General features: G+C 44.9%; 1 protein-coding gene across 5 annotated transcripts in view; it reads left to right on the plus strand.

Moving 5' to 3' along the window:
- The window catches only part of Zfat (zinc finger and AT-hook domain containing), a 178,537-nt gene that overhangs the window by 68,868 nt on the left and 82,369 nt on the right, over positions 1-27,300 (plus strand). For all 5 annotated transcript variants that reach the window (XM_032884977.1, XM_032884972.1, XM_032884973.1 and 2 more), the window contains 6 exons: positions 7,360-7,545; positions 9,813-9,963; positions 13,363-14,801; positions 15,572-15,804; positions 23,960-24,047; positions 25,309-25,458. In XM_032884977.1, the coding sequence (XP_032740868.1) occupies positions 7,360-7,545; positions 9,813-9,963; positions 13,363-14,801; positions 15,572-15,804; positions 23,960-24,047; positions 25,309-25,458 (2,247 nt within the window). The remainder of the gene's footprint in view (positions 1-7,359; positions 7,546-9,812; positions 9,964-13,362; positions 14,802-15,571; positions 15,805-23,959; positions 24,048-25,308; positions 25,459-27,300) is intronic.

The raw sequence follows: 27,300 nt of genomic DNA on the forward strand, positions 1-27,300 counted from the left end.
AAGCGCAGATGGTCTGGGCCTGTCTGAGTGAGCTGGGCTTGGGAGGGGACTGCTTAGCAGCTGCAATATATGAACTGCCTGTAAGCTGGCCAGCTTTCTGGAGACTGCAGTGATAGTTGTGGCAATCATGGCCCAATGCATCAGTTTTCAGCCTGTGGGTCATAACCCTCTTGGGGTCATATATCAAGTCTTTACATTATGATTGATGACAGTAGCAAAATTACACTTATAAAGTAGTAACAAAATAATTTTATGGTTGGGGTAACCATAACACGAGGAACTGTATACAAGGGTCACAGTATTAGGACAGCTAAGATTCACCAGTTCCAGTATCAACTAGGTCCGTCAGTTGTGCCTGGGACATATTCTGTTAGATTTCTATTATATAGGCTTTGCTATTTGACCACATTCTTGTCCTGTTGTAGAACTCCTCATGCAGTTGACTCCTTCCCATGTACTTTGTCTAACAGTTGGCTTTGCACAGTTTCAGAGGCAAGAGAGGACAGTGGAACATGCTTGCAGTTGAATAGACTTACACATGATGCCGGTCTGTCACTTCAGGGAGAATCTCACCTATGTCATTCCTCCCTCTCCCTGCCTTATAATGTCTCTGAGGAATTGGGAGTAGTCCTCAAGGGCAGAGGGGACAGACAATAGCAGTCCAGTGAGCTGTATGACTGCGGTCTAGTCATTGTTCCCCATGGTTGCTTCTGAGCTGCCGGAGGATGGGTGACAGGTCTGGCCATTTTTCAGGTCCCTAGTACCCCACGTAGGGCCAGACACCTGGGACCCTTCCTTTTGGTTGCTTAAGGAATAAATGACTTCCCTTCTCTGAGATCTGTAGCTCTTCCTCTCTCTCCACATTGTTGAGTATCTCGTTCTACTTCATCTTGTATTGGGCACTTTGGAAGTTGCTCAGCGGAATGGGCTGAACCCTGCTAACTTCACTGGGCTTCTCTTTTAGGGAGACAGATGAGAAGGGTTTAACCAATGATACGCCAAGTCTCAGTAGCTTTTCTGACCAGCAGGAGGGATGTTGGTGTGAGATGTGGATGTCTTTGCTACATTAGAACCCAGAGCACAGCCACACTTAGGAAATGTAAACTCACACTGCCTGCCAAGTCCTGCGCTTTACTGGCTCAGGTGAATTATACTTCTGCTGGGTGACTCATTTCTTGTTCACATCCAGTGTCCAGTTTTCCTGCCTTGGAAGATCCTGACCAGAGACACAGTGTGGTGTTTGTCTACTGACTGTCCTCCATTGTTAGCAGACTGTTGGATATGTATGTTGGCCCATTGGCAGTGTGCACACAGTAGGACTAAATCCTACATGGTTTGCAAGAGGGAGAACTAGCGAAGCAGATCCATTATGAGCTATTGAATTTTCCAAAGCAAAGGAAGCTACAGAGTATAAGTATTGGCAGGGGTGGGGGTGAGGGAGAAAGTAGAAAAGCTCCCAAAGTCAGAGGAAGCAAGAGCCCGTTTAAAACACTTCAAGGAAAGGCCTCGAAGCATGCTAGCTGAAAGTTGGAAATACCACATGTTTAAAGAAGCACCTATCATCATGACTGTCAGCCGATGTTCAGGAGGTGTTTCTTTCGGTCGGGGAAGGCAACTGTATTTGAAAAACAGAGATAGGTCAAGTGAGAGAGCTGGAAAATTCATGAACAACTAGGTCAAGAGTTGTATTGATTATTTTTCTCATTGCTATGACTAAACACCTGAATTCTTCACTACTCTCTATGTACCCCACTTTGGAGCAAGTTTGGACAGTTGTCTCTGCATGGCCTTATTAATTCTCCTGTCCACAAGGGATAGAAGAAAATTATCTCCAAGAACCATTTCCCATGATGCTCTGGATACTGCCTGGCCCATGGTGTCCAAAACCATGGGGAAAACTTAGTGTTAAGATTCTGTAGTCTCTTAAGCACAAGTTGTGGCTATTCTAGGCTGTTGATCTTCATCCTTTGAGGCCGTGTAAAACTGGAGACTGAAGGGACTCAGGAGTGTTCACTGGGAATATTCCTGGAAACCTCTTAGCTTGTGTTTGTTTGCAAGTAGCTGTTGCTGCTAGCCATTGATTGGGATGTGATCCCAGGAAGGAAGAGTTGGAGTTGGACAAGTGAGACCTACCAAAATGAGTGTTGCAGAAAGTCATTTTAGAGCATAGTGGCCATTATCTTCATCCTTCCCACTTTGACTGCTCATAAGAGACCCTGAAATCAGGCCTGTTGGCCTTTGACTTTCCTCCTATAAGGGGCTGGGCTGTGAGAGTCATTGGATCCTCACTTGAGATTCCAGACACTTTTGCCTGCCCTTCCTGGTCATTTGCACACACTTCTACCGTTACTGCATGTGGGCTCAGAGGTACTAGAGGCCACAGAATGTGAAGCATTGACTGCAGTTGTCATCCATGCAGAAGTAAGTGAGTTTTCAGTGGTATGGCTGCTTTGGTTGGTGATACCCACAAACCAGTTAACAGCTCCTGAGTGACCCCTCACAAATGAATTGCTTCTTGAAGTTTGCTCTTGGTAGAATTGTGCATTTATTAGCTGTTGGTACCCTCCTTATAAGGTTAGGGTAGATGCTTGTATGTCTCCCCAGGGAAAGGTTTGTCATGGACACTGCCTTAGGTGTGGGAGTTGGACTTTCAGATGCTGCCACACGACTCTAGCAGTTGCAGCCTGTGACAGTGGTTCAGAATGACTGTGTGCCGGCTCAGCCTCAGTGACTGCTAAAGTTGGCTTAGGCCATTTGTACATAGCCAGGGACTCGTGAGTGACTCTGCTGGAGGGTATGTCAGAATGGTGATGACCCAGGAGCAGCGAGAGGTATAAGATACTCTCTCACTCTGACTTTTAGGTTTTCTTCTAATTAATTTTGTGGATCAGCATATAGGCTTGTGGATTTCATTGTGGCATTTTCATACATGTATGTGCATGTGCGTGCACACACACACACACACACACACACACACACACACACACTAGCTTGGTCATATTTATTTCCCCTCTTCTCACTATTCTCTTCCTTTCTTCAAATAGTCTGCCTTCCATTTTCGTGCCATATGTATATAAATTTATATCTGTCTGTACTATGTTCTCCACCTATGAGAGAGAAAAGATAACATTTATTATCTCTATCTTCCTCTCTCCCATCATTCTGTTATTTTCCCTCTGCCCCTCCTTTCCCCATGGCCTCCTTCTACTTTCATGTCTTCCCTCTAAACACACACACACACACACACACACACACACACACACACACACACACACACACACACACACGCATATACAAGTATAAACACGTCTACATACACACATGAGAAAAAATATGTACTATTTGTCTTTCTGTGTCTGGTTTATCTCACTTAGCATGATGGCCTCTGGTTCCATCCATTTTTCTACAAGCATCATTACTTCATTCTTCTTTATGGCAGCCCTTTTTTCTGTTACTCTGATCTCTTACTCCTTTACTTTCCCCTCTTCTCAACACCATTACACCAGGGCTTAAGAGTTCAGTGCATGAGTCTTTGGGGAACAGCCACCCTCAGAATGTGGCTACTCTTTGAATCACAAAAGATGTGTAGGTCCAAGGACTAAATGCAGTGTGGTTTTTCAGTCAGTTTGTAGCCCATGCTGTTGGAGCCATGAGCGGGAGAAGATATGCATGCGAGGGTGTTACTTGGGTGTCCAGGCTCTGGGCTCAGTGGGTCCTGTGACAGATGGTGTATGGAAATGTTGCAGACTTTCATACTAGCTCCTAATGGAGACAGGAGGGTAGGCATTGAATAGTCCAAGTATGAGAGTAACTTAATTAGATTTGGATTGTACAATGGTTCACTCTGGAGCTAAGGTGGAGGGTAGTGTAAAGATCTTACTAGAGACACCAGTTAAAAACAAGTTTAGATCAGAACGGCTCTCTCCATAGAACAAGCTGACTGGGGTCAGTTGTCCAGACTGTCTTAGTGTGACATCTTAGATGCTGTGTGACATCTCTTTTCCTTTATGAACATTATGAACAAGCTTTGCCTTGGTTTCTCCTAGTGGCTTGTGCTTCAGTTCAACAAGTGGACCTGGTTAAGTCCGTGAGCAGTATTTTGCTTGTTAGGAAAGAAAAGTGCTTTCAGAAACTCCTGACAGCCTTCTCTCAGCCCTGACTGGCCAAGCCTGGATCCTGTAGCCCAGGCACTCTGCAGGTGTGCAGTGTATTCTCAGTTCCTACAAAGGGTGGTGGCATTCCTACTGAGGGTGGAATTGGGGGTTGTAGCTGTGGGACCCTTTGAGTGGAGACAGGGCTAGCAGAGGAGACACTGGTTGGTGGTGGCCTTTGACGGTTACAGCTTCTGGTCAGAACTCTTTGCTTCCTGACTGTCACAGTCGTATGACCAGACACCTTTGCCATTTACTGGAGCTAGCTCTGTCACCACCTGCTATGGTGGGCTGCTTCCTTGGAACTATTAGCTAAAGCAAACTTTGTACCACTTAAGCTGCTTCTGTCAGGTATTTGCCACAAGGATGGGGAAAATAACCAACCCAGGTGCATCCCAACAGCCTGACCACACTGCAGCCAGGAGGAGGGAGTCGCTGCAGTAGTTAAGGTGAGAGATGTTTTCATAGTCTCTACTGGGGCCGACACAGGTCCCTCCAGTGTTTCTTAATCTGATGTGGCTTCCCAGCCTCCACCTGCTGCCAGCCCCCAACTGTTCACTGTTTCTGCAGTGTGTACATCTGGCGCCCACAGCACAGCTTGCTACTGCTATCCTTGCAGTGGGTGGGGCCTCTGCATCCCCTATGACCCTGCTTGACAGTGGATACTGTTGTTTGCTGGTTGTGGATTTATATTGTTAACCTGGCTAAGCTTACGGTAAGCTCAGATTCTCAGGTCCTCTTTTTATGTCAACATAGCTATTCTTGGCATATCACCCACACATCGAATCATATCCCACAGTGAATTCTGTTATAGAGTGAGACATCATTTTACAAGCAAAAAAAAAAATCCATTAAATGTTGTTCTACCTTTTTATAGCATCCTAAATATCCTGCTGTAGTATTTATGTGCACATATCACCCAATATCTAGGCGACAGAAAGACTTCTGTGACTCAGACAATTTGTAGGGTTTTGGAAATGTTTTTGTAATAGCCACTAAAAAAAAGTCAAGCAAAACAAAAACTGTTGTGAATCATGTTGCATAGCAAGCTTTCCAACATGGAGGCTCCGCCAGCCACCTTGGAGACCAGGTGCTGTGCCCATCCTGTCGCTCTCAGGGTCTGACGGTGTTAGTATAGTGGTGCTCCTTGACTTTGGGCCTTGGAGCGCAGCGTGCAATGCTGACTCATGATGCCTCCTATCACCTTTCTCTTTTGTTTGATGTTAATGTATTTAATACTAATACTGCTCTGTTAAAGACTAACCCAGACTGTTTCCTGCAGGTCTGGAGATGATCCAGGAGCCTGGCAAGTACTGTTGGTTTATGGGACACAGTGTGAATGCTTGGGTTTGATCATTCTATTTCCCTAGCTTCACCTCAGCTAGCATGGCTGCCAGGTTATCTGTTGTACATTTACTCGTGTTGTGCTGGCTGGAGCTGACTTGAGATGTAGGAAGCACCGAAGATTGGTTTCTGCTTGTCTCCCTTTGCCTGCTCCTTCCAACCCCCACTGCTCTAATCTATTGTCTCCACCTCAATGTTTCCTGGTTTCAATCTCACATCCCTTATAATCCATATATTCTGCCCTTGCCAAAACCCACCTTCACAGCTGCCTGTATACTCGCCTGGGCTGTATCCGTTGTCTGTCTGCTACACACACGTTTCATATAGAGGGATGTGTGGAATCACTCCCCGTGTTCTCTTTAGACATTCTGAAGATCTGGTCCTCAGGTGAGTCATTTTAGACATGGTAATTCTACTAAAGCTCTCTGTCCCCTTATTCTCTCTGTTTATCTCATTTGGGACTGTCCAGGTATTTGTATTCTCGAGTGCTTCTTTGTCCTTCACTGATATGTGAAGGACATATGTCTTACTCCTCAGGCTAATACCAAGGTTGGACCTGTCATGGCTGCTGTTGTACGTCTGTAACTGATGCATTTGTTCTGCAATTGCATTTGAATGGTTGCGAATCCATTTATTTCATTCTCCACAATATGATATACATGTAGAGCTTTAAGCCAGCCCAGCTATTCCTTGGATTAGATGGCTTCAGTTGCTCACCAGTACCTTCAAGAGATGCATATGGGAGCCAGCAGGTCCCATGATATCCTAAATATGTTTTGCTTGGCTTCCCCATTGTCTTAAGAAAGGTAAGGTAGCAACTAGCCTTAAAAAACAATGGCTCCTGTAAAAACCTGGATATACCGTCTTTTCTTTGGAGCCATTAAAAGATGTGACAATCACTCCATGTCCCAGGAGTTCCCAGCAGGGACAGGCCAGGCACAGTCTATATCTTCTCTAATGTAGGTTGACTGGGCTTAGTGTCCTCACCAGAGGAGATTGGGGCCCCTCTCAGCATTCATGGTCTTCCAGGGACTTACCTCTTAATCTTGATATCTGTTTTGGTCACCCTCTCCTTTCTTATGGAGGTGTGGCCTCCAGGACGCTCAGCCTAGTGTTTATCTCTTGCCTTTATTAGACCGCCCTTTATTATCACACACATTCCTAGGACCACACAGCTCTTTCCTCACCACGTTCCTATCTTCCCCATCCAGTGCTTCATTAACCTTGCTTTTTTAGGCAGCCATAGCTAACAGCTCAATGAAGCCTCTCTGACCTATCAGGTAGCCTCTCAAACCATGTCCTTTACTTTTGTTTCATATAGCACAGAACAGAGACTGCTCTTGATCACATCTAATATCTCTTTGTCTGCTCTGGAGTGGAAGGCCCTTGAGGGCTTGGTATGTTTTTATTGTGTGTCCACCATGCCTGGCACAGAGAACGTGCCTGGGAAGTATAAGTTGATTAAGAGGACTGTCTTGGACTGTGAATTTCAAATCATTTTCTCTGTAGTGCTGATATTAATGTGGCTCATGAAATTGAGCCCAGGGTCTATGCTGCTTTGCCCAGCAGTTCATTCCCAGTACCCAGCTGTGACCTGGATACAGTGAACATGGCTTGCTTTGAGGTCGTGAAGAGCCAGCAATTGTGGATAAACCAGCACAATGTATTGCAAGCACTGTGGGCCAGGAAGAGAGAGAGAGAGAGAGAGAGAGAGAGAGAGAGAATATGAATATGGGAATATTGGAGTAGGCATGAGGCCGGAGGGAGGGAGGCATCTCCTTTGCTATGACCTCTGGTAAGAGTCATATTTCCTCTCCAACTGGTGTGAATGGAAAACTTATACATCTTGGCATTTGCTCCCTAGGTAACGAGTCAGACCTTGATCTAGAAAAGACATACAAAGAAGATGATCGAGAAAAAGCTTCAAAAAGACCCCGGGCTCAGAAAACAGAGAAAGTCCAGAAGATCTCAGGAAAAGAGGCAGGGCAGCTTTCTGGAGCGAAGAAACCTATCATCAGCGTGGTCTTAACTGCTCATGAAGCAATTCCAGGTGACTGAGGACAGGCTGGAAATGATACAGTGAGAGTGTGTAGCACAGCTGCCCTTGGGTCAGCCTGAGGAGGGAGGCCTAGATCAGAGCTTATGTGTTAGGTATCCTAGTGGAGTTTCATTTAGTCACTTATGAGTGTGGAGTGATCACAGACCTTCCTATCTTCTGGGGCTGTCTCCTATCTCCTCAGCCTACTCTGTTGTCACTCAGGTATGCAAGAACAGTCCCTTCTGTGCCTCTCCCCATTCGTGCAACTGGTGGTGCCCCTGTCAGCTACAGTGACTGCAGTGGGAGCTGCCCATGGCACAAGAGCAGCAGCCGTTCTCCAGGCCCAGGTAGATGCTGCCTGGCTTCTTCACATTTTGGTGGTATTCATTAAAATATTTTCTTAGTGCTGGAAGTTTCTATTTGTTTTTCCTTTTCCTTATAGATATGTTATATTTTCTTTTCTAAAGGTCTCTTGTAGGAAAGACTATTTTAGAAAAACAAGCACGCAAGCAAACAGTGTCTCAAGAGTTTCTATTGCTGTGATAAAATATGGCCAAAGCAACTTTGGGAACAAGGGATCTATTTTAGCTTGGCACTCTCAGTTCATAGGCCATCCCAGAGGGAAGTCAGGGCAGGAGCTCTAGGCTGGAACCCAGAGTCAGGAACTGAAGCCGAAGCCATGGAGGGGTGCCGCTTACTGGCTTCCTCACTCATGGCTTGCTGGAATGCACCACCACATCTGGCTCAGCCCGCTGCCTTACACAAACCTGCCTAGCGCTGGCACTGTCCACAGTGACCTGGGCCCTGCCACATCAAAGTTCTCCAATGCTTGCTCACAGGCCATGATGGAGGCATTGACTCAATTGAGGTTCCCTTTCTGCAGGCGACCCTAACTTGTGCCAAGTTGACATAAAAACTAGCCAGCAGTTTGTGATGGATTTCAAACTATCATAAAAGTTGACATAAAAACTAGGTAGCATCATAATATTGCTTTTTCTCTTTGTGTGCTTTGGTGATATTAGCTGTCTAATAAAATGGGGACATTTCAGGGTTTTCAGAACAGCTACCCACTTTAAGCATCTATTTTCAGTACTAATGGTAGACATTGAAATTCAAAACTCTGAATACATTTTCTCTTTTATACTTGACTACTAAGAAAGGTTTTCAGGAGAGAATAGGCCATATAACATTAGGCTACTTGAATTTTCTGGAAAGTCACTTCATCTGCCCTACTCTGCTTCAGAGAAATATTATTGTGGATAAGGAAAAATCCCATAGGACAGTTTCCTGTTCTCAGTGGATATTAGAGAAAATTTCTACAATCTTTCTTAAAAATTTGTAGTAATATTTAGAGATTCCCATGAGTGTAAAAGCATAATCAATTCCCTTTAGTGTTTTAGAACCAAATGGTAGAGTGGATCTCTAACCTGATCCTTCCCCACCCCCCTCCACTCACAAACTCACACAATCAAAGCTCACATATACATACACCCACATTCACATTTATACACACACTCACACACATACTAATGTACACTCCCACACTCTCTCCAACTCTAATATTTTTTTATACTCATGCGCATTCAACACACCCACACAGACTCATGCATCAAAGCACAGTCACGTGCATACTCATACACACTTGCTTTCTCACACATAGACTGATAGACATATCCATATACATACTTATACCCAGTGTCACACACCCACACCCACAAAGTGTTCCTGCTCTGAGAGTTCTTGGGTCAGTTTATGTTACAGAATTGCAGAAGCAAAGGTGACCTGGGGGTTTTCTCTTTGGACCTCCCATTTCTGTTCATGGGAAGAAGATCAGTAACATCAGGGTGCTCACATTTCCAACTTGTTTACTCCTCTGCCACCCCATGGTGCAGTAATGTGGCTTTATACCTGCTTCCAGTTTAACAGTTATGGCTGTGTAGAAAGTTTTGCTATAAAATATATATATATATATATATATATATATATATATATATATATATATATATATATATAGTTTCATAATCAGAGCAAGTGAAACTGTACTTTAAGAAGACGTTTGGGCATATTACTAGAAAATCTGTATTTTCACACACACACACACACACACACACACACACACACACACACACACACACACACACCTGTTTTCTGAATAAGAAAACAAATGTGTTGTGTGAAGCCCTACAGTAAGAGCCCCTTAGGACCTTCTGGCTCTGCTGGACAGGGTCAGGCTACAGTTAGCACCTCTCAGTAAGCAATGCACTGTATATCAATCTCAGGTGCTACCAAGATTATTCCAGTGGAGGCTGGGCCCCCTGAAACAGGAGCACCCCCTCCCGAGACCACTGCAGCAGACCTGGTGCCACGGAGAGGGTACCAAGAATACGCCATTCAGCAGACCCCATATGAGCAGCCCATGAAGTCAAGCAGGTGAGTTGTCCCATTGGCTCTAGCTAAAGGTGGGCGGCAAATGCCATGCACATGGAGCAAGGGAGATGTGTACATCTGCTGGCCTGGTTTCTATTCATGACCTTATCTATAGGGTTTTAACCTATAACTTAGCTGGAGTCCACCCCTCCATCATGTCCTAGTATAGTTCTTCTTCAAAGACCAAAGCAGAACAGTGCACCCTAAGGACTGAGCACACATTTGTCTTCACATGTTACCCAGTCAATTGTATTCTTCAACTATGAGAAGGTGCAAACAGGGCCTGGTACCGTTAGAGTGTCTGCCTTTCAATAGGGAAAACTGAAACAGCCCTCATGGTGGGAGCTACAGGAACCAATCATTCTTTCTGGATTCCACTAGCACTGTTAGTTCACTGCGTATATTTGATATTTTTTCATGATATACTAATAAATATACATATGTCTTATTTTTCAAATACAAAATACTAAATATGCTGGGTTTTTTTCCTTTAAAAAATTTACTGAATCTTGAAAAAAATCTTTCAATTTTAGTACATATTGAAAATATTTGTAGCTGGGCAGTGGTGGTGCACACCTTTTAATTCTAGCACTCGGGAACAGAGGCAGGTGGATCAAGGCCAGCCTGGTCTACAAAGCAAGCTTCAAGATAGCCAGGAGTCTTGATATCCCCCCAAATTGTCTTCTTTTTTATGTGTTTCTATTATAATTTAAATGGCTTTTTTAAAAAAATTCATGTAGCCCAGGCTGTTCTTAAACCCATAGTTTTCATGTCTCAGCTTCCTACATATATGGAGACGTATGCCACAATGTTATAGGCAAGTGTCACACTGCCCAGGTCAAACAGCCATGCTTTGGTGTGATAGGCAGTGCAGTGATTCACTCTGGGACATTCACCTTCCCAAGCTTCTAAAGGATTTCCTGAAGTACAAATTGCTCCAGGTGAAATTGTTACATCCAGGAATATATACTTAAAAGTTAAATGGACATCAAAACCTGCCCCTTATCCCCAGACTTGGGCTGTTTATTGCTTTCTAGATAAGTCTTAGTTGGGTATGGCCCATTTGAAGTCAGTGGACAAATAGATGAGCAGGCTCTGAACACAAACTGTGTGTCTATGTGGGAGGCTTCAAGGCTCTTTCTGTCCTTAACTGTTGTGAAAAATGGGTGTGAAGGTGTTCCTTTCTTCAACTGACTGTCCCATTGTTCCTTAGATTCCTAGAGGTAAAGGCACAATGCTAGGGTGTCCTTTGAATAGTCTTCAGCAGTACCTCTCTCACCGATTAGGAAACACTTGCTGTAAGGTAATTCAGAAAGCATTCTGCCCCCATCACAGCTCTGTGCACTGGTGCTCAGTGATCACTTAGGGATCCAGCTTAAAACCCAATGGAGCCAACTTCTTAATGTCACTAGCTGTAGCACCTTTTGTCAAAGCAGGCCGCTCAGGACTCTGCTAGGTATTTGTCTAATAATATAAAAACGAAGAGCAAAAGAGTCTCTTAAGACCATTTAAGTCTTCCCACAGAGGAGGAAATACTGAGATATTTGCTTATTTAATTAATATGATGAGTCCAGGACTTTTTTCTTCAGTGTTCTTTATAAAATGTATTAGCTTCTGGATGTCTTTGGCATTTGGGAAACATCCAAATTACTTTCCTTAAAGAAGCTTTAGATGTAGCATACAGGTGAACTAGTAACTTCCAAATTTGAATATTGTAATTTCATCATGTGAATTGTACTCTTTAGCATTTATGGACTGCAGTCCACTTAAGTGCTTTAAATTTAAAGAGTCAGTTGTATGAATCCCCTCATCAATACAGACCTTATATCTGTGGTAGGCATAGTTTAATGGGGCTAATTAATAGCACTGCATGGTTATTAGTGTGTCATAAATCCTTCTTGGCTAGCCTAGGTAGACCTTCCAGAGGAAGCAGCAATTGCCAGAGGTGCATTCTCTTTTGCTTCCTTGATCTCTCTCAATGTTCTTGTTCCTGGTTCGTGGTCTCATATTTCAGTGCCTGCAGTTTTGGTAGCAGGAGTAGCCCCTCTGAAAGCCCCTGTTCCACGTGCGCAGTCACACTGTAGGGGGGTTGTTGTGCACAAGAGAGTTTATGTCATAAGGAGGATGAGGAAGGCTGAGCATGCTCCAGAGGCCATGTGATCCTTGGGGTCAAGTCACTAAGCAGTTGTTTGCTGTTGGACAGATGCTTAGTTTCCTTATGTGTAAAGTGGGTCTAATGAAAGTGGGGCTTAAATAGTCCACGCAGGACTAGTTGTAAGCACTCACTGATTATTAGTGAGAACCTCTGTATTTCATCCAGTATATTCCTTGCCGCATTGAAAGAGGTAGGTTCCATGAAACAGATCATGCTTTTATTTACCACTGTATATGTGAAATCTAATACATGCTGTCATGTCTAATCAGTAGAGACTATTTAATGGCATGTGAAGTTAATAAAGGCAGTGCTGTTTTCCCCATTCCTCTAACCCAGAAATGGTAGAAGAGGACAGTTGGTAGTGAGTTTGTCATCAGCTATGTAGGAGAGCTTCAGAAGGTAGGAGTGTGGTTCATATCAGCAGTGAGCCTGCCCAGCAGCCTGGCTCTCCTACCTAAGACCTGGACCATCACTGGCCAATCTCACAGATGCCTTTCTTGATAGCTATTGCTCACCACAGGCAGGCACATCCCTGCCATCTAGCAAACCATAGGTCTTCTTCCAAATGCATTACTATCCATCTGTTTTCTCCCTTTCTGTGTAGAAGGGAGGGCATAGAGAAAGGCCAAGGGTCTGTCTCTCCAGAGGGGTCTCCCCCATGCAAGCTTTTGAAGAGAACGAAATCTACCCAGACAGTTAATGGAATGAATAGGCAGGTGTGGATTACCAACTTTGCTGAAAAAGCTCATTCTGTCTAGTCTCATGGGGACAGAATTTGCTCCTGTTCATGTATTCCAGAATGAACACAGCTTTGAAGCATACCCAGTGTCTGTGCTTGTATGGTCATGCCCAGTTTCTATTTTCTTCTCTTGCTACCACCTTTCCTGTTCATTGAGCTTTGACACAGATGTTGCCTTGCCAGGCATTCCCAGAAGCCTTTGTTCCCTTAGAGGTGTCCTATCTTTTCTGCATATGCTCCTTTCAGTGACTACCATGCTTTGTGGGACATTGCACATTGCACTATAGTTTATGCTCTCCCCACTATAGTTTATGCTCCTCAAGGACCCGCATCCTCTTTCCTCATTGTCTGTGCCTATTCTGTTCTGATCCACAAGTCATATTTGCTGAATGAGTAGATGTTGAACCTTTGTCCTGCTCCCCTGTGGCGGACTGCACAGGCTTCGTAATTGGTTCATTGGAATGCTTCAAGGTCTCCAGAAGTTAATGGTGCCATCTTCCATCCCTAGGTTAGGACCCACCCAGTTGAAGATCTTCACTTGTGAATACTGCAACAAGGTGTTCAAGTTCAAGCACTCACTGCAGGCCCACCTGAGGATCCACACTAATGAGAAGCCATACAAGTGCTCCCAGTGCAGCTATGCCAGCGCCATCAAGGCTAACCTCAACGTTCACTTGCGCAAGCACACTGGAGAGAAGTTTGCCTGTGACTATTGCTCCTTCACCTGCCTCAGCAAAGGCCACCTCAAGGTACACATTGAGCGAGTACACAAGAAAATCAAACAGCATTGCCGCTTCTGCAAGAAGAAATACTCAGATGTCAAGAACCTCATCAAGCACATCCGGGACATGCATGACCCACAGGACAAGAAGGTCAAGGAGGCCTTAGATGAGCTACGCCTAATGACGAGGGAAGGCAAGCGGCAGCTGCTTTATGACTGTCATATCTGTGAGCGCAAGTTCAAGAATGAGTTAGACCGAGACCGCCACATGCTGGTTCATGGTGACAAGTGGCCCTTTGCTTGTGAGCTCTGTGGCCATGGGGCCACTAAGTACCAGGCCTTGGAACTGCATGTCAGGAAGCACCCCTTTGTGTATGTCTGTGCTATATGTCTCAAGAAGTTTGTCAGCTCCATCAGGCTGCGCTCCCATATCCGAGAGGTGCATGGGGCGGCCCAGGAGACCTTGGTTTTTACTAGCTCCATCAACCAGAGTTTCTGCCTCCTGGAGCCTGGTGGGGATATCCAGCAGGAAGCCTTGGGGGACCAGCTACCACTGGCAGCTGAGGAATTTGTGTGTCCAGAAATTGATGTACGTAAGGGGGAGGTTTGTCCTGGGGAAGCTCAGCCTGAGGTGGGGCTGAGGGAGTTGGAGGCCCCTGGAGAAGCATGTGCCCCAGCCGTGCCCTTGGCCAACCCCCAGAGTGTCAGTGTTTCCCTGTCCCCCTGCAAACTGGAAACCACTGTGGTCAATTCCGACCTCAACTCTCTTGGAGTGGTTTCAGATGATTTTTTACTGAAAAATGATACCTCTTCTGCTGAGCCTCATGCTGCTGCTGAGCCAACCTCGGACACACAGCATCGAGGCTCAGCCCAGACTCAGGGTGAAGAAGTCACACTGCTGCTGGCCAAGGCCAAAAGTACTGGACCAGACTCAGAGAGTCCTCCAAGTGGAGGGCAGAATGTGGGTGCTCTGCCAGCCAGTGAATCGGACTCTCACAGGTGTCTCAGGGCAAACCCAGCAGAGACCTCAGATCTCCTTCCTACAGCGGCTGATGGAGGGGACCTCGGTGTGTGCCAGCCTGACTCCTGCACGTCGTCCTCTGAGCACCACCCTGGCAGCACAGCGTTCATGAAGGTCCTAGACAGTCTCCAGAAGAAGCAGATGAACACCAGTCTGTGCGAGCGGATCCGGAAGGTTTATGGAGACCTGGAGTGTGAATACTGCGGTAAGGAACGGCTATGCTGGTCAGGTGTGCCTTTGAGTGGAGCTTTCCTTCCCAGCAGCCCTCTCCATTCTTATCATGCTATTCTTACCATGGATTCCATTTGAGTTCATGTTGTTTTGCAAAGATCACCTCCTACCTGAGCCGCCCTCCTCTGCGATAGATAGAAACGATGAGCCTGTGTCAGAAGTCCCAGTTGGAGCCTTCCAGGAGTCGGCTGGGATGATGCACTGCTGACCATGCTGAGGGCCATGTTGGGGGCTGCCCACAACTCCTACCACTTTCTGACCAAGAAGAGTCATTCTTCTGGCTTTCAGTTGTGGTTCCATCAACTGGGTAGCAAGGGTAGGAGACTGGCTGCAGCTCTGCAGAGGGAGGCCCATGCAGCTCCTTCTGACTGGTAGTGAAAGCTCAGTGTGGGAGATCCCAGACAGTAGGAATGTAGGACGTGGGCAGCCTAGAGCATGGCCCGTAGTCCAGAGTGTCAAGAGGACTAGGAGGCTCTTGGCTTTGTACATTTGCAGGGTAGGGTTTGACATAATTGGCTCTCCTTTCTCTTTTCTTGGCCCTAACACCATGTGAAAGCTGGTGGTACCTTAATACTTGAGTACTGCCATTTTTGAAAAATAATTTCCTGACAGAAATGTGGTAGAGAGTGTGAAGGGCATACAAGATAAAGGAGATAAATATGGTAGCTTAAGGATGATAATTTTAAAAAAATCAAGTTTAATATTAAAGAAACTTCCTTGTTCTCATGTGAAAATTTTTTTTAGGCAAACTTTTTTGGTACCAAGTGCATTTTGACATGCATGTCCGCACCCACACCCGGGAACATCTGTATTATTGCTCCCAGTGTCACTACTCTTCCATCACCAAAAACTGCCTTAAACGCCATGTAATTCAGAAACACAGTAACATCTTGCTGAAGTGTCCCACTGACGGCTGTGACTACTCGACTCCAGATAAATATAAGCTACAGGCCCACCTTAAAGTTCACACAGAGCTGGTAAGTAGCAAGCCCAAACGGCAGCCCTTGCCTCCCCCTGGGTGCCCGTTACTCCCTCCCATTTATGCATATAGAGCTATGCCTGCTGCAGGGGCGTGCACACCCTGTCCCTGCAGACACACAGGGCCTTCTCCTTCCTCTCGATGCCTCACAGAACTTTCCCCACCTTAGCTCCTTTCCTAGTGAGTTCCTGACTAGACTGGACAAATTGAATTCTCTCATTTGAGAAAGTCTACAGAAGAACGATCTGCAGAGTAGAAATGAAGTAAAGGTTTCATAAGTGGCATTGTTAAGTCTTATAGCAGCAGGGTAACAGTGGCTGCCTGTGAGTGTTGTTGGGGGATGACTGGATGACTGCATAGGCGTAGGTGCGTGTACCCGGTGCACTGCTGTCTTATTAGCCTGGCACTCCCTGTAAACATCAACAGAAGCTGGGAAGCGTTGATGCCTTGATTAGGAAGTGACATGCTTATCCGAGGTGCTCTTAACGGCACGGTGGTCGTGTCTGGTTCAATAGTGGCTGATCCCATTGATTCAATGAGTGAATGGTGGTTCTTCTGGCAGGGTCTAGTGTGATGAGAAGAGGTTGACACTCCTGAGACAGATTTACCATCATAAAGAAGCCATACCTGTGTGGCTGTTGTATGTAGACAGCACAAAAGGAAGCTTCAGAATTCAGAAGAGTTGCTCTGACTTTCTGGTATAAGAATCACTAACAGTCAGGAGGTTTGTCATCAAGATGCGTTTGGGGTATTTGGAGGTATGAGGAGATCAACGCATGCTGAGGTAGACTCCCAACACCATCTGCCACATTCCCACAGGCTCTGTGGCCTCAGACAGTTCACTTGTCCTGTCTGTCGGCTGCTATCTTTTATATAAAATGTACCCTTAAAGTCTGGCTTCTTCTGTTGCTGTGATGACACACCATAACCAAGGCATCTCTTAAAAGACAAAGCATTTAGTTGGGGGCCTGCTTACACTTTACAGGCTTAGTCCATTAACTTCATGGCAGAAGCATGTCGGCATACAGGTAGACCCTGGAACAGAAGTTGAGAACCACATTCTGATCTGTAGACATAGACTCTGGGCTTTAAACTACACAGCCCACTCCCAGTGCCATACTTCCTCCAATCCTTTTGTAGACCTCATCTCCTAATCTTTTCAAACAGTGCCACTCACTGGGGACCAAACACACATCTGTAAGCCTATGGGAGGCCATTCTCATTCAAACCATCACTAAATCCATTTTGTACACTCATGTGCACTGGTGCATATAAGCATGTATTAGCACACACACGCACACACACACACATATATTTGCATATACACACACATCCATGTATATTTGTGTTTTCCTATTTTGTTATTGGAGTGTTATAATATAGTGGTCTTCCTCCTTCTCCAGTAGGGCATGTGGTTCATCAACTCTTCTGTCATTACTTTGAGGTTGGCACTGGGCCTGAGGAGGAGTCCAGTGTTATAATATGTTCTCGTTAGAAGCCTTAGGGTGTACTATTGGAAGCTAGGAAGGCAGAGGATAGATTAAACCCTCACTCCCCTGGTCACCTCGTGTGGTATGAGTGATGTAATTACTCTGTGCCACCGTTTACTTGAGAGGTGATCTCGAGGTGAAGGAGGACATGTAAGGGCCTGGTGTGGACTATTGCTTTGAAGCTCGTTGCTCTCGACTTTAGAGCGTTTGAACCCAGGTAAAATGGGTGAGAGGAACTAAGCCATTGTTCACTGAAAAACTGACTGTGAGCCTAGGTTGCCTCTCGTTCCACATGCAGAATTTGCCCTTTAGTTGTAATGTCCTGGGGTTGCTGGTCTAGCCTGATTATTTTCTTCCTCAGATGCAGATGCTCAGTCTCTTGACCACATCCCTGAGTGTGAGGTCATTGGGAGCATCAGGAATATGCAACTGATGTCTTTAGTCTTGTATGTGTGTGCTTTGCTTCTTACCTATAAACAGCTGTTGTAGATGCTCTTCTCTGAGTGTAACAGCACCTTTGTCACAACAGTTGTGCTAACTGCAGTGGTCCTCTGAGATCAGTGACAATGACTGTTAATGTTCTCTTATAGAAACAGGGGCAGACAGAGCGTCATTGGACCCTCATCTGGTCACAGTTACTTTCTCCTGTACCCTGCAGCTAGCTGTATATAATTCTGCCCTAATTACACATATCTTTGATATCTTTGGGTATGTTATAGTATGTAGATTGTGTGCGGGTGGCATGGGGGGAGGGTTAACCAAAATACTTGGAACTTCATCTGTTTAGCTAGTTGTCATGAGTTGCTAGTTCTGAGATGAGACTCTTCTCCTTTGGGGTAACCCCTCTCACCTATGTTGTATAAATAAGTCCAATAAACTCATTGGTCCCCCAGGTAAGTCTCTGATGACATTCACTTTGCTTTGTCATTGGAGCCCTGTCAGGAGTGGGTAGGCATTTGTCTGTGTCTCCCCAAGGAATGTCATGCCACACTGACATTTCACTTCTCTACTTTTGTGGTAATGAATGTGGTTGTGACTTCTTTCCAAGCACTGATCTCACCTCTAGCAACACGTAAGAAGCTCTGGGGAGACCAACCTTGGAGCAGAAAGCTGCTGGTGTGATCTCATAGTCACTTCTTTGTGTTTTCCCATAATTCCTGAGTCCCTTCCAGGAATTAGGAATCATTTTCTCTGCCGTGAAGAGTCTGCTGTCTAAGTCTCTGTCATGTAAAACTTGGTCTGTGATTATAGCATGAACGAAGGCTGGAGGATTTCATTCTATGGTCTATCACAGTCCAGGGCTGTTCATTTGGTGCTTGTCAGGTCATCGGCAGTAGTGATGAATCTCTTGGACACTTTGTACATTTTCTGAAGGAATGTGGCAGAGGTGGACTGTGGCCCAGGTAGGGAGAGGAGACAATACTGCTGTGACAGCCATTCTGAAAGCTGAATGAGTTAATAATATCTGCACATTGCTCCTAGAGAAGTACAGCATCCTGATGTAAGGAGTGTGGCTCAGTTAACCTCACAAGAGATAATGTCCTGCTTCTCATCAGTTCTCACACTTTCTTAGAAGATCTTAGGGTCTCGTTTCTGCTTTTGCCTTTGTTGGTATTTTTAATTCTTCCCATTGAAATAAATTGTTTTTGAAAACAGGTCCTTACTATTTAGCCCAGGTTGGCCTAAATTCATAGTATTCCTCTGGCCTCAGTCTTCTAAATTCAGGGATTATAGGTTGAAGCCACCTTGCCCAGCTCAATTGAGGCATTCTCTTATTTTTGTTTTGTTTTTAACTTTTATTCTCCTCTCATATATTATATCCAGATGTCACTTTTTCCCTGCCACCATTCATTCTTTCTAGTCCCTCCCCCAGCCTCCCCTCTCTCTACATCAACTGCTCTTTTGTTTCCCTTAAAAAAAATTAGGCCTCCCAGGGATAACCACCCTAACAAGCTACAGTAAGACTGGGCATGGATAATCAAGGCACTCTTAAAAGTACATAACTTGTTGCTGCTTCTAAAATGGGAGGCTTTGGCCTCTGCATGCTAGCCTGGGGACTTCAGATACAAATAAATAAGACTATTCCTTTCTGCAAGGAGCACTCTGTTTTCTATGGGATAAATGATCAACAATGGGAGGAGAAGGCTAGCAGGTCAACACACTGCCCTCTGCAGACACCCTGAGAACTTATGGAGTGTGATTTTGAGGTTGAGGAGATTTGGACCAAGAAAGAGGGGGAGGAGAACCTCGGGCTTGTGCCTGAGCACTTGTTCCTGAAGTGCGGGACAGTATTGCCTTTGCAGTGAAGAGGACTTTGAAAGCTGCCAGCTTTTGAGTCGGGGTGGTGTTTGTCTTTGGGGCCTGATGTAATTTATTTCTGTCCGGCGGCTGATGATGCCACATAGGGACAAATCTCCTTCCCTTCCTTAGATGCTGCTGACCCGATAATGACGGTGTTAGCTCTAAAATGCTCCACATTAGCAAAGAAGGTTGTTGTTAAGCTGTTGTATTGATTTGTGATGTGCATAAGATATAATTTATTCTTTTACAGTGGGAAGTTTAGTGGAACTTAGTATGTACACAGTTATGCAGCCATCAGCAATTTTAGAAGCTTCTGTTGTCCCAAGGGAAGGCTTTCCTGTTTGCTATCACCACTCCCTTCCCTGTCCCTAGACACTTTGTATGTCCATGGACATTTTATATAAAAGGTCATAGGATGTGTGTGCCGAGTTCCCTCTGTTACCTGAGTGATAGCAGGCTTCACGTTCTGCTCTTTGTAGCTGGGCAGTACTCCCTTGTACGGAGTTTGGCTCCCTTGGAGTTGATGGGCATTTACAGTGCAGTTTTAGTGATGAGCACATCAGGCCGGAGCTTTCAGCGATGCTCTCTTACACTCACAGCATTTGAGCTAATTCTTGGTGAAATACATACAGTAACACAGGCATGTTAACCTTCGGATAGTAAGTGTTAATTGTCCCTTTAAAAAGTTTTCACAACTTTGAAGCATCTCAGGAGAAGCTGCCCATATTGTCACTGCGAAGCCTTCCGTCCATGTTTAGTGACTTATCCTCACCAGCTACTTGTCGTCACTGTTGCTGACACACTCACACCATCTCTGCTGAGGAATAGATAACACTGGGGATTTGGAGCTGAGGACAGAGGCCCAGCACGCCGAGACCTCATGCTGACTGCAAGCCATTCAGAGAGTCCTGTGAGCAGTCTTTCCCTGAGGCTGCTGAGTTCCAGGGAGACTAGGTGAACCTGCCGGTGATGTAGAAACATCTTTTTACATTGCTGTGGTCTAGCTGAGGACTTCAGTCACATCAGCTACTGGGTCAGGGCACGATTCTATTCTTACTAGGAAACCATGGGAAACCTTCTCCTAGGGCTTGATTTTCTTGTATGTGCTCTTGAAGAGAGGATCAGATGGGTTATAGTCCTGGCCAAGGTTTCACTTTTGTTGTTTTGCTTTGAACACAGATTCCTGTGAAGAACAGAAATTAAAATACCGTCCTCTACCTCCAGTTGAGCCTACATATCCTGGCATACTCTGGTTGTATTAGGATGCAGAGATAATTTAGCAAATTGCCAGTTTCTGTGCTCTTCATGGTATTTCACAGTTAAGAACACATTAACAATCAAGAAGAGTGAGAAGAATGTAGTTTCCCCCTCCCCCTGCCTCTTCCTTCCCATTACTAAGGATATGGCATCAGGGCAAGTAATCACTTCCAGAGGTTTTTTTGTTTGTTTGTTTGTTTGTTTGTTTTGGTGTTAAGTGTTTTGAATGTCAGTGAGTAATTGGTATTGTGGGGTGCAGTGGGGAGTGAAGAGAATGGAAGCTGTCAAGTAGCTGGGCTCCTGGGTCCCTATTAAAAAGTGCGTAAGCTCTTGACCTTGACCTCCGTGAACCTCAGTATCACAGTAGCATTTGTTAGGAATGAGACTCCTGGTCATCTGCTGTGGGCTCTGGGCATCTGTTACTCGAAGAAGCCCCCTGCTTCTGTTTTATATTCCTGTCAGGAGGCCTCAGATGGGCCTGTTGGGAAGCTGCATTCCAAGCCTGAGTGTTGGTTTCAGTGTTTAGATGGAACATACCCTTGTCCTTTAACCTCTCTTAGCCCATGTCCTGGAATGAGGCCACTACTGTCCACGCCCAGGCTTGCCCTGGGAACATAGTATGGTAATGTTCATGAGGACTCAGCATGGTCTCATGCCTGTGAAGCTGCCCTGGTAACTGCTATTGCTGTTCTCCACCTCTAGCGCACCCTCCTCATGCCTTTCGTGAGGGAGTTAGCAGCAAGAGTTGTGGTATGTTCATTTAGCATCCAGTGGGTTCTCAGTAAGTGTTCAGAATACTTGGCCCTGATTTATAAGAAGCACACAAATTTGTTTTGTTTGGTACTTGCTAAATAATAAGTACTTTTTGGAGAAGATAAAACAATAAGTTGCCTAAAAGCCCAGAGAAATTAAAAGAAGATACTTTCCATCTCTTTCCAGAAGGAAATGGGTATACCTGGTCAGACTGCATTCCTGTGAGCAGAAGGAAATGCAGTAACTTAAATGTGGTTGTAAGACTGATCACGTGACACAACCATGCTTGACTCTGAGTTACTCCTTCAGGCTCTCTAAGCTTCCAGTTGGAGAGCATCTTCCTTGGGCTTTTTAGCAGACAGAAAACTTTTTCTCCTCAACCCTAAATCCAGCACATTTTGGTATTGTGTTCCAATCTGTGATAACACACGTGTCACCTTCCTCCTCCTTGCTGCGGTTTCTCCATCCTGCATGAATGGGCGGGCTCTCCATGTTGTCTTTAGATGACTTACAAGTCACAGATCTGCTTCCTTTGTCTCCAGCAGATTCTGGTACATAACAGGCACTGTGGCTGTGACCCATTCCTGAAAAATCGTTCAGAGCCAGTGCCAACCATTAAGGCTTGATATCAGTGTTTTATAGGGACATACAAGAATGTGTCTCATATATATATTCTGGGGGGATTCATTTTGATCTTCTGTAGCCTGTGTGGACCTCAGAACTTTCCATTTCTTTAGAGGCCAGTATTATCTGCCAGTGATGTACCGGCCAGATGAGGTCACCTGCCTGATAAGCTAAGCTTCAGCCAAGGGCCTCTCCTGCATCTCCTGCAATGGCTTCAGTCTCATGCAGACACCCACTTCTTTCTAGGGCACAGATGGCTTTGAAGGCATCTCTGTTGGAGCAAACAGACTCCAAAGGCTGGGCTCTTAGGCACCCTGTGGCTAGCTTTCTTGTGTTCCCTGCCTTTGCCAGGGGCTCTTTTAGCTATAGTCCTTTTAATGTTTGCTGAGTGTGTTTTTGGTGTTTGGGTTTCATGTGCAGCAAGACACTGAGTTTTTGAAAAAGAAGTAAATGAATCCTAAGAGTCTACCCTTCTCCCAGCCCCCTCTCCTCTCTGTTTCCTGACAATCTTCAAAGACATCAAGAAATGGGGCCCCTGATAAGCTCTAAGATAAATTGCTTTCAGACTATCAGGGATTAAAAGAAGAAAAATCAAACAGCAAGGACTCAGGGGAGATCAGTGTAAACTCCTTCAAAGCCCTTCTGAACGCTTCCATCAGCTCTGATGACAAGGGCGGCTGGGACGGAGGTGGGAGGGCGCCTCCAGAATGCCAGAGGGATCTCACGAATTTCTCTAAAATGGCAATGTGAACCCAGTGTCAAGGACAGTGGAAGGGAGTAACAGGAGCACATTGAGAAATCCCAAGGCTGTATTGTCAGGAAAGTCAGTGGCACTGGCTGGCCAGATAGCTCATAGTACATAGCAAGATCTTGTGTGTGTGTGTGTGTGTGTGTGTGTGTGTGTGTGTGTGTGTGTGTTTCATAATAGAAAGCTTTATCTTTTATTGTATATTGATCCTACTCACCTCAGACTTCTCTCTCTAATCCCTCCCAGATTTCCTCCCAGCCTTCTAATGAAGCCATCAACTTTAAATAACCCATCAATTAGGGGCAGGGCCACCTGCATTCATTCTCCCCAGTTCTCCTTGCTAGAATGTTGACTGGCTTGGTCTTGTGTTCATCTCTCTGGGCCTCCGTCTTTGAATCTGTAATGTAAGCATGAATTATAATATTAACAGGTACTTGAGTGAATCTCAGTCGTATGTGTAAGCTCAGTATGAGCAATGTTTTGAGTGCTGAGGTCATCATATGCCGTTGGGTCATGGAGCAGCCCTGGAGTGTGTGGTAGACCTTCTTGGCTGTCCTGTCTATCTTCTTAGAGTTGCCTCATCAAAATCTTCCACAGGCTGGTAGGGCTGGGTGACTGTATATTATGTGCTAGGAAGGATGTGCTGGATGTCTGGTTTTGATGAGGCTTCTGCTTCTGGTTGTCGAGGGGGTAATAGTATTGATGATGATTATGATAGTGTCCATGACGATGGTTGTGTTGATGGTAGAGGAGACTGTGTTGATGATGGTCGTGGTGGTAGTGTTCATGGTTTTGATGATGGCATTTCATAATGGTGATGATGGTGGTAGTAATGGTGATGGTGTTTGATGAGAGTAATGGTGTATGGTGGTTGTGGTGGTGATGATGATTGTGTTTGGCGATGTGATAGAGATAATAAAAGTTATTTTTTACAGAACCTAGATTTAAGATGGTTAATTGTTTTTCCTTTTTTTATTAAGGACAAAAGGAGTTATTCTTGTCCTGTATGTGAAAAATCTTTTTCAGAAGACCGATTGATAAAGTCACATATCAAGACTAATCATCCAGGTAAGGTTATGCATTTAAAAAGAAGATTAATTTTTAGATACTTATGTTTATTTTAAAACATAGTACTGTAGTAAGAGGTACCAGCTTAGAATGAAGAGGGAGGATTGAATGAATTCAGTATTTGAAATGTTCTTGCCTAAGGGAATACCTGTGTCTGCCTTGCTCCACCCTGCACTGTGGTATGTATGCTGACTACCGGCCCCTCCAGGACATGTCAGTTTTACTTCTGTGTGATCTTTGAGGTGGACCTTACTGCCAGACTCCATTGTCATATTAAATAGGGCAGGCAGAGCAGACCTGGGTACTCTGTGTTAATTAAGTACGTAGCAAGAATATACCTCCTTCTCTATTCTTGTCTCTTCTTCTTTACAAATCTGTATGTGCCCTTGATAGAAGAGACTGGAATTCTCTGTGAAGAACAAAGGGCTCTGACTGTTTTAGCTGGGGACACACAGAGCCTTGAACCTTCGTTGGTGTGGGAACTCATGGCTTATGCCATTTGTTCTATGTAACTTAAGTGTGAGCTGACAACTACATTTAAAAGCATTGACCTTTGATCATGAATACAGAATTTTGCAAGGAACCTTGTGTGTCCAATCTCAGCCTCCACATGCTTCTTTTACATTTTCCAAGCTCTTTGTATGTATCCATCCATGAACTGTTTTCTAGAATATTCTAAAGTTTATCTTATTTAATTTTCCTATGAAAGACTTTACAGGTTATCTCCAATAAATAATGTTTTAGCTTAGGATGGCCTCTGGTGACCTATAAAAAGCGGTGCTAACCTTGATTCTTACTGCTTCCTGTGATATTATGTATGGCCATTTACAACATCCTGAATTGACCTAAGACTCTTTTTTTGGTACAGTTTGTTTGAATCAAGCTGCAGTATTTTAGCGATTATGTTACTTACATTCCTTGTAGTCTGTAGAGTCCCCAGTCTGCTGTCTGTTTTCCACACCACTGACTTCTGGGAGAAACTGAGTTATTTTTCCCATGAAAAGCCTGTGCTTCACATTTGTCTGGTCATTGCTTGGCAGTGTTTTCTCCATTCTTCATACTGTAGGTTAACAGGTTCTTAGATCACGGCTTCATCGGATTCAAGTTTAGCCTTTTCAGTAAAAAACCCTGTCTCACGCACCAAGGGTGTACTTGATGGGTATTTCTTAGGTGTGTAGGTGCCCCACTGCAGCTTATTTACCTCTCACCTGAAGAGCAGAGTGCCTTGTCCTCTCTGATTATCACTCTGCTTTTCTGACAGAGGTCTCCATGAATACCATTTCTGAGGTTCTTGGGAGAAGAGTTCAGCTCAAAGGGCTAATTGGAAAGCGAGCCATGAAGTGTCCGTATTGCGATTTCTATTTCATGAAGAATGGCTCAGACCTTCAGCGGCACATCTGGGCTCACGAGGGTGAGTTGTCATTCCATCTGGAACACCTATTTAATTTCACGCTGTGTGCATTATTTTGGGACTACACAAGGAGGACACTTACCTTTACATGCCCTGATGTTAGGATGTCTTTAGCACATAGATAGATGACTACCAGCCAATGCAGATCAGAGATTAAGACCATGACTTTAACTGCAGTTAATAGAGGTATTAACTGTGGTTAATAGAGGTATTCCCACCTTCAAGCTCTGGTTATAACTGTAGTGAAATAGATCACCATACTCTGCTTACTGGTTAACTAGTGTCCTGAGATCAGGAAGCCCATATGTTCTCTGGACACTTGCACTGCCCATTACTATGCTCTGTATGTAGTTGGCATTGAAGTACAATGAAACTATGCATGATTGGCAGTAAAGAGGGCAGCAGGAGGCTTGGCATTTTGGCAGTGAGGAGTGTCACTGTTTGTGTTGTAGAGAGAGGATTGGACAGTGGAAGGGTTGAGTAGAAATGTGGCAGTCCAGAGAAGCATAGGGCCTGCTGTGCTCAGGGGGCTTGACCAGGAATGAAAGTGTTGGACAGTCGCTTGCCAGGATTCTGGCAAGTTGGAGGTCAAGAGTCTTCTGTCATCTACCTCATTCTTTGCTGCTAGAGGAGAATGTTGCCCTCGTGGGCATGAGGAAGGTGCAAGCGGCAAAATGCCCTGCAAGTCCTTGTCAGGAGCTTGACCACTATAGGCAGGACCATAAGGTCAGAGGAAGAGGCATGGCCAAGGATGTTGTATAATATACAGTCAGGCAGGGTCCAGGGAGGAGCAGGTGGGAAGGGAAACACCCCTGTCAGTGAAGGAGAAGGCAGCGGAACTGAGGTGCGATGCTGAGCCGTCAAGGTGCTCTTTTGTTCGCCAGCACTTACTAAGCACTGTGGGCCCCGGCAGTGTATTTTCAGCTTGCTCATGATACCCTAGTCAGTGTATTCAGGGACTTGAAAGCTACGCTAGTTTTACCAGTGAGGAACAAGAGGCACAGAAAGTTAAAACAAATGCTTGTGTTGAACAGGCAATAAATAGTAGGAACTGGGATTTGAACCCATGATGCATGATTCTGCAGCCCTGTTCTTTACGTCTTTGCTTGCTCGCATTAAGAGAAAGTAATACCTCCTATGTGGAGGCAAGAATGGAGGAGTTGACAGTGGTAATGAGATGAACATTCATGTTATTTTCTGAGGGCATTGAAGGGATTCATTGGTAGGTAGAAATTTTCTCAGTAGAGAAGGAGGCAGAAGCCTTTGTATGGAGATTGGTTTAGAATGGTGCGCATGGGAATCATCTGGGAGTGGTCAGAGACAGAATCAAGGACCTGATACTGAAGGGCATCCAGGATCATAAATCCATTCCCTTGGGTGATAACACTTGCATGTTAGACAAAGGTCTGGAGTGGGAGAGCATGCTGCAGTCTTCCCTCTTAGGTATATGTGATGCAGGATGGGACAAACATTCTATCTTCCGGTCACTTAGCCATGAAACACTACTATAAACTGCCTTGGGATTTGCTGTAGGTATCAGTCAGATGGTCTCCTACATTCTTTAGAAGAAGACTCAGTGTGTGTCCAGGCTTAATGTATAGCCAACAGAATGCATCCACAGGAGACAGGGGTGTTGATATTCCACATCGAGCTTTTGGAAGAAATCTCTTATTTTGAAAACCTTCTGAATTATGGTAAAGGTTTAGGAAATGAAAGGCTGCTGTTTTATGTTAGCGTGTCATGGCCTGCTCTTTTTCATTTGTTTATGAATCTCTCTATAATGATGGAATTATAAAGGAAAAAGAAAAGCCTACTTACCCACATTACAGTGTTCAGGGATAT

The sequence above is a fragment of the Rattus rattus genome, chromosome 14 (genome assembly GCF_011064425.1).
Source record: "Rattus rattus isolate New Zealand chromosome 14, Rrattus_CSIRO_v1, whole genome shotgun sequence".
NCBI lineage: Eukaryota > Metazoa > Chordata > Mammalia > Rodentia > Muridae > Rattus > Rattus rattus.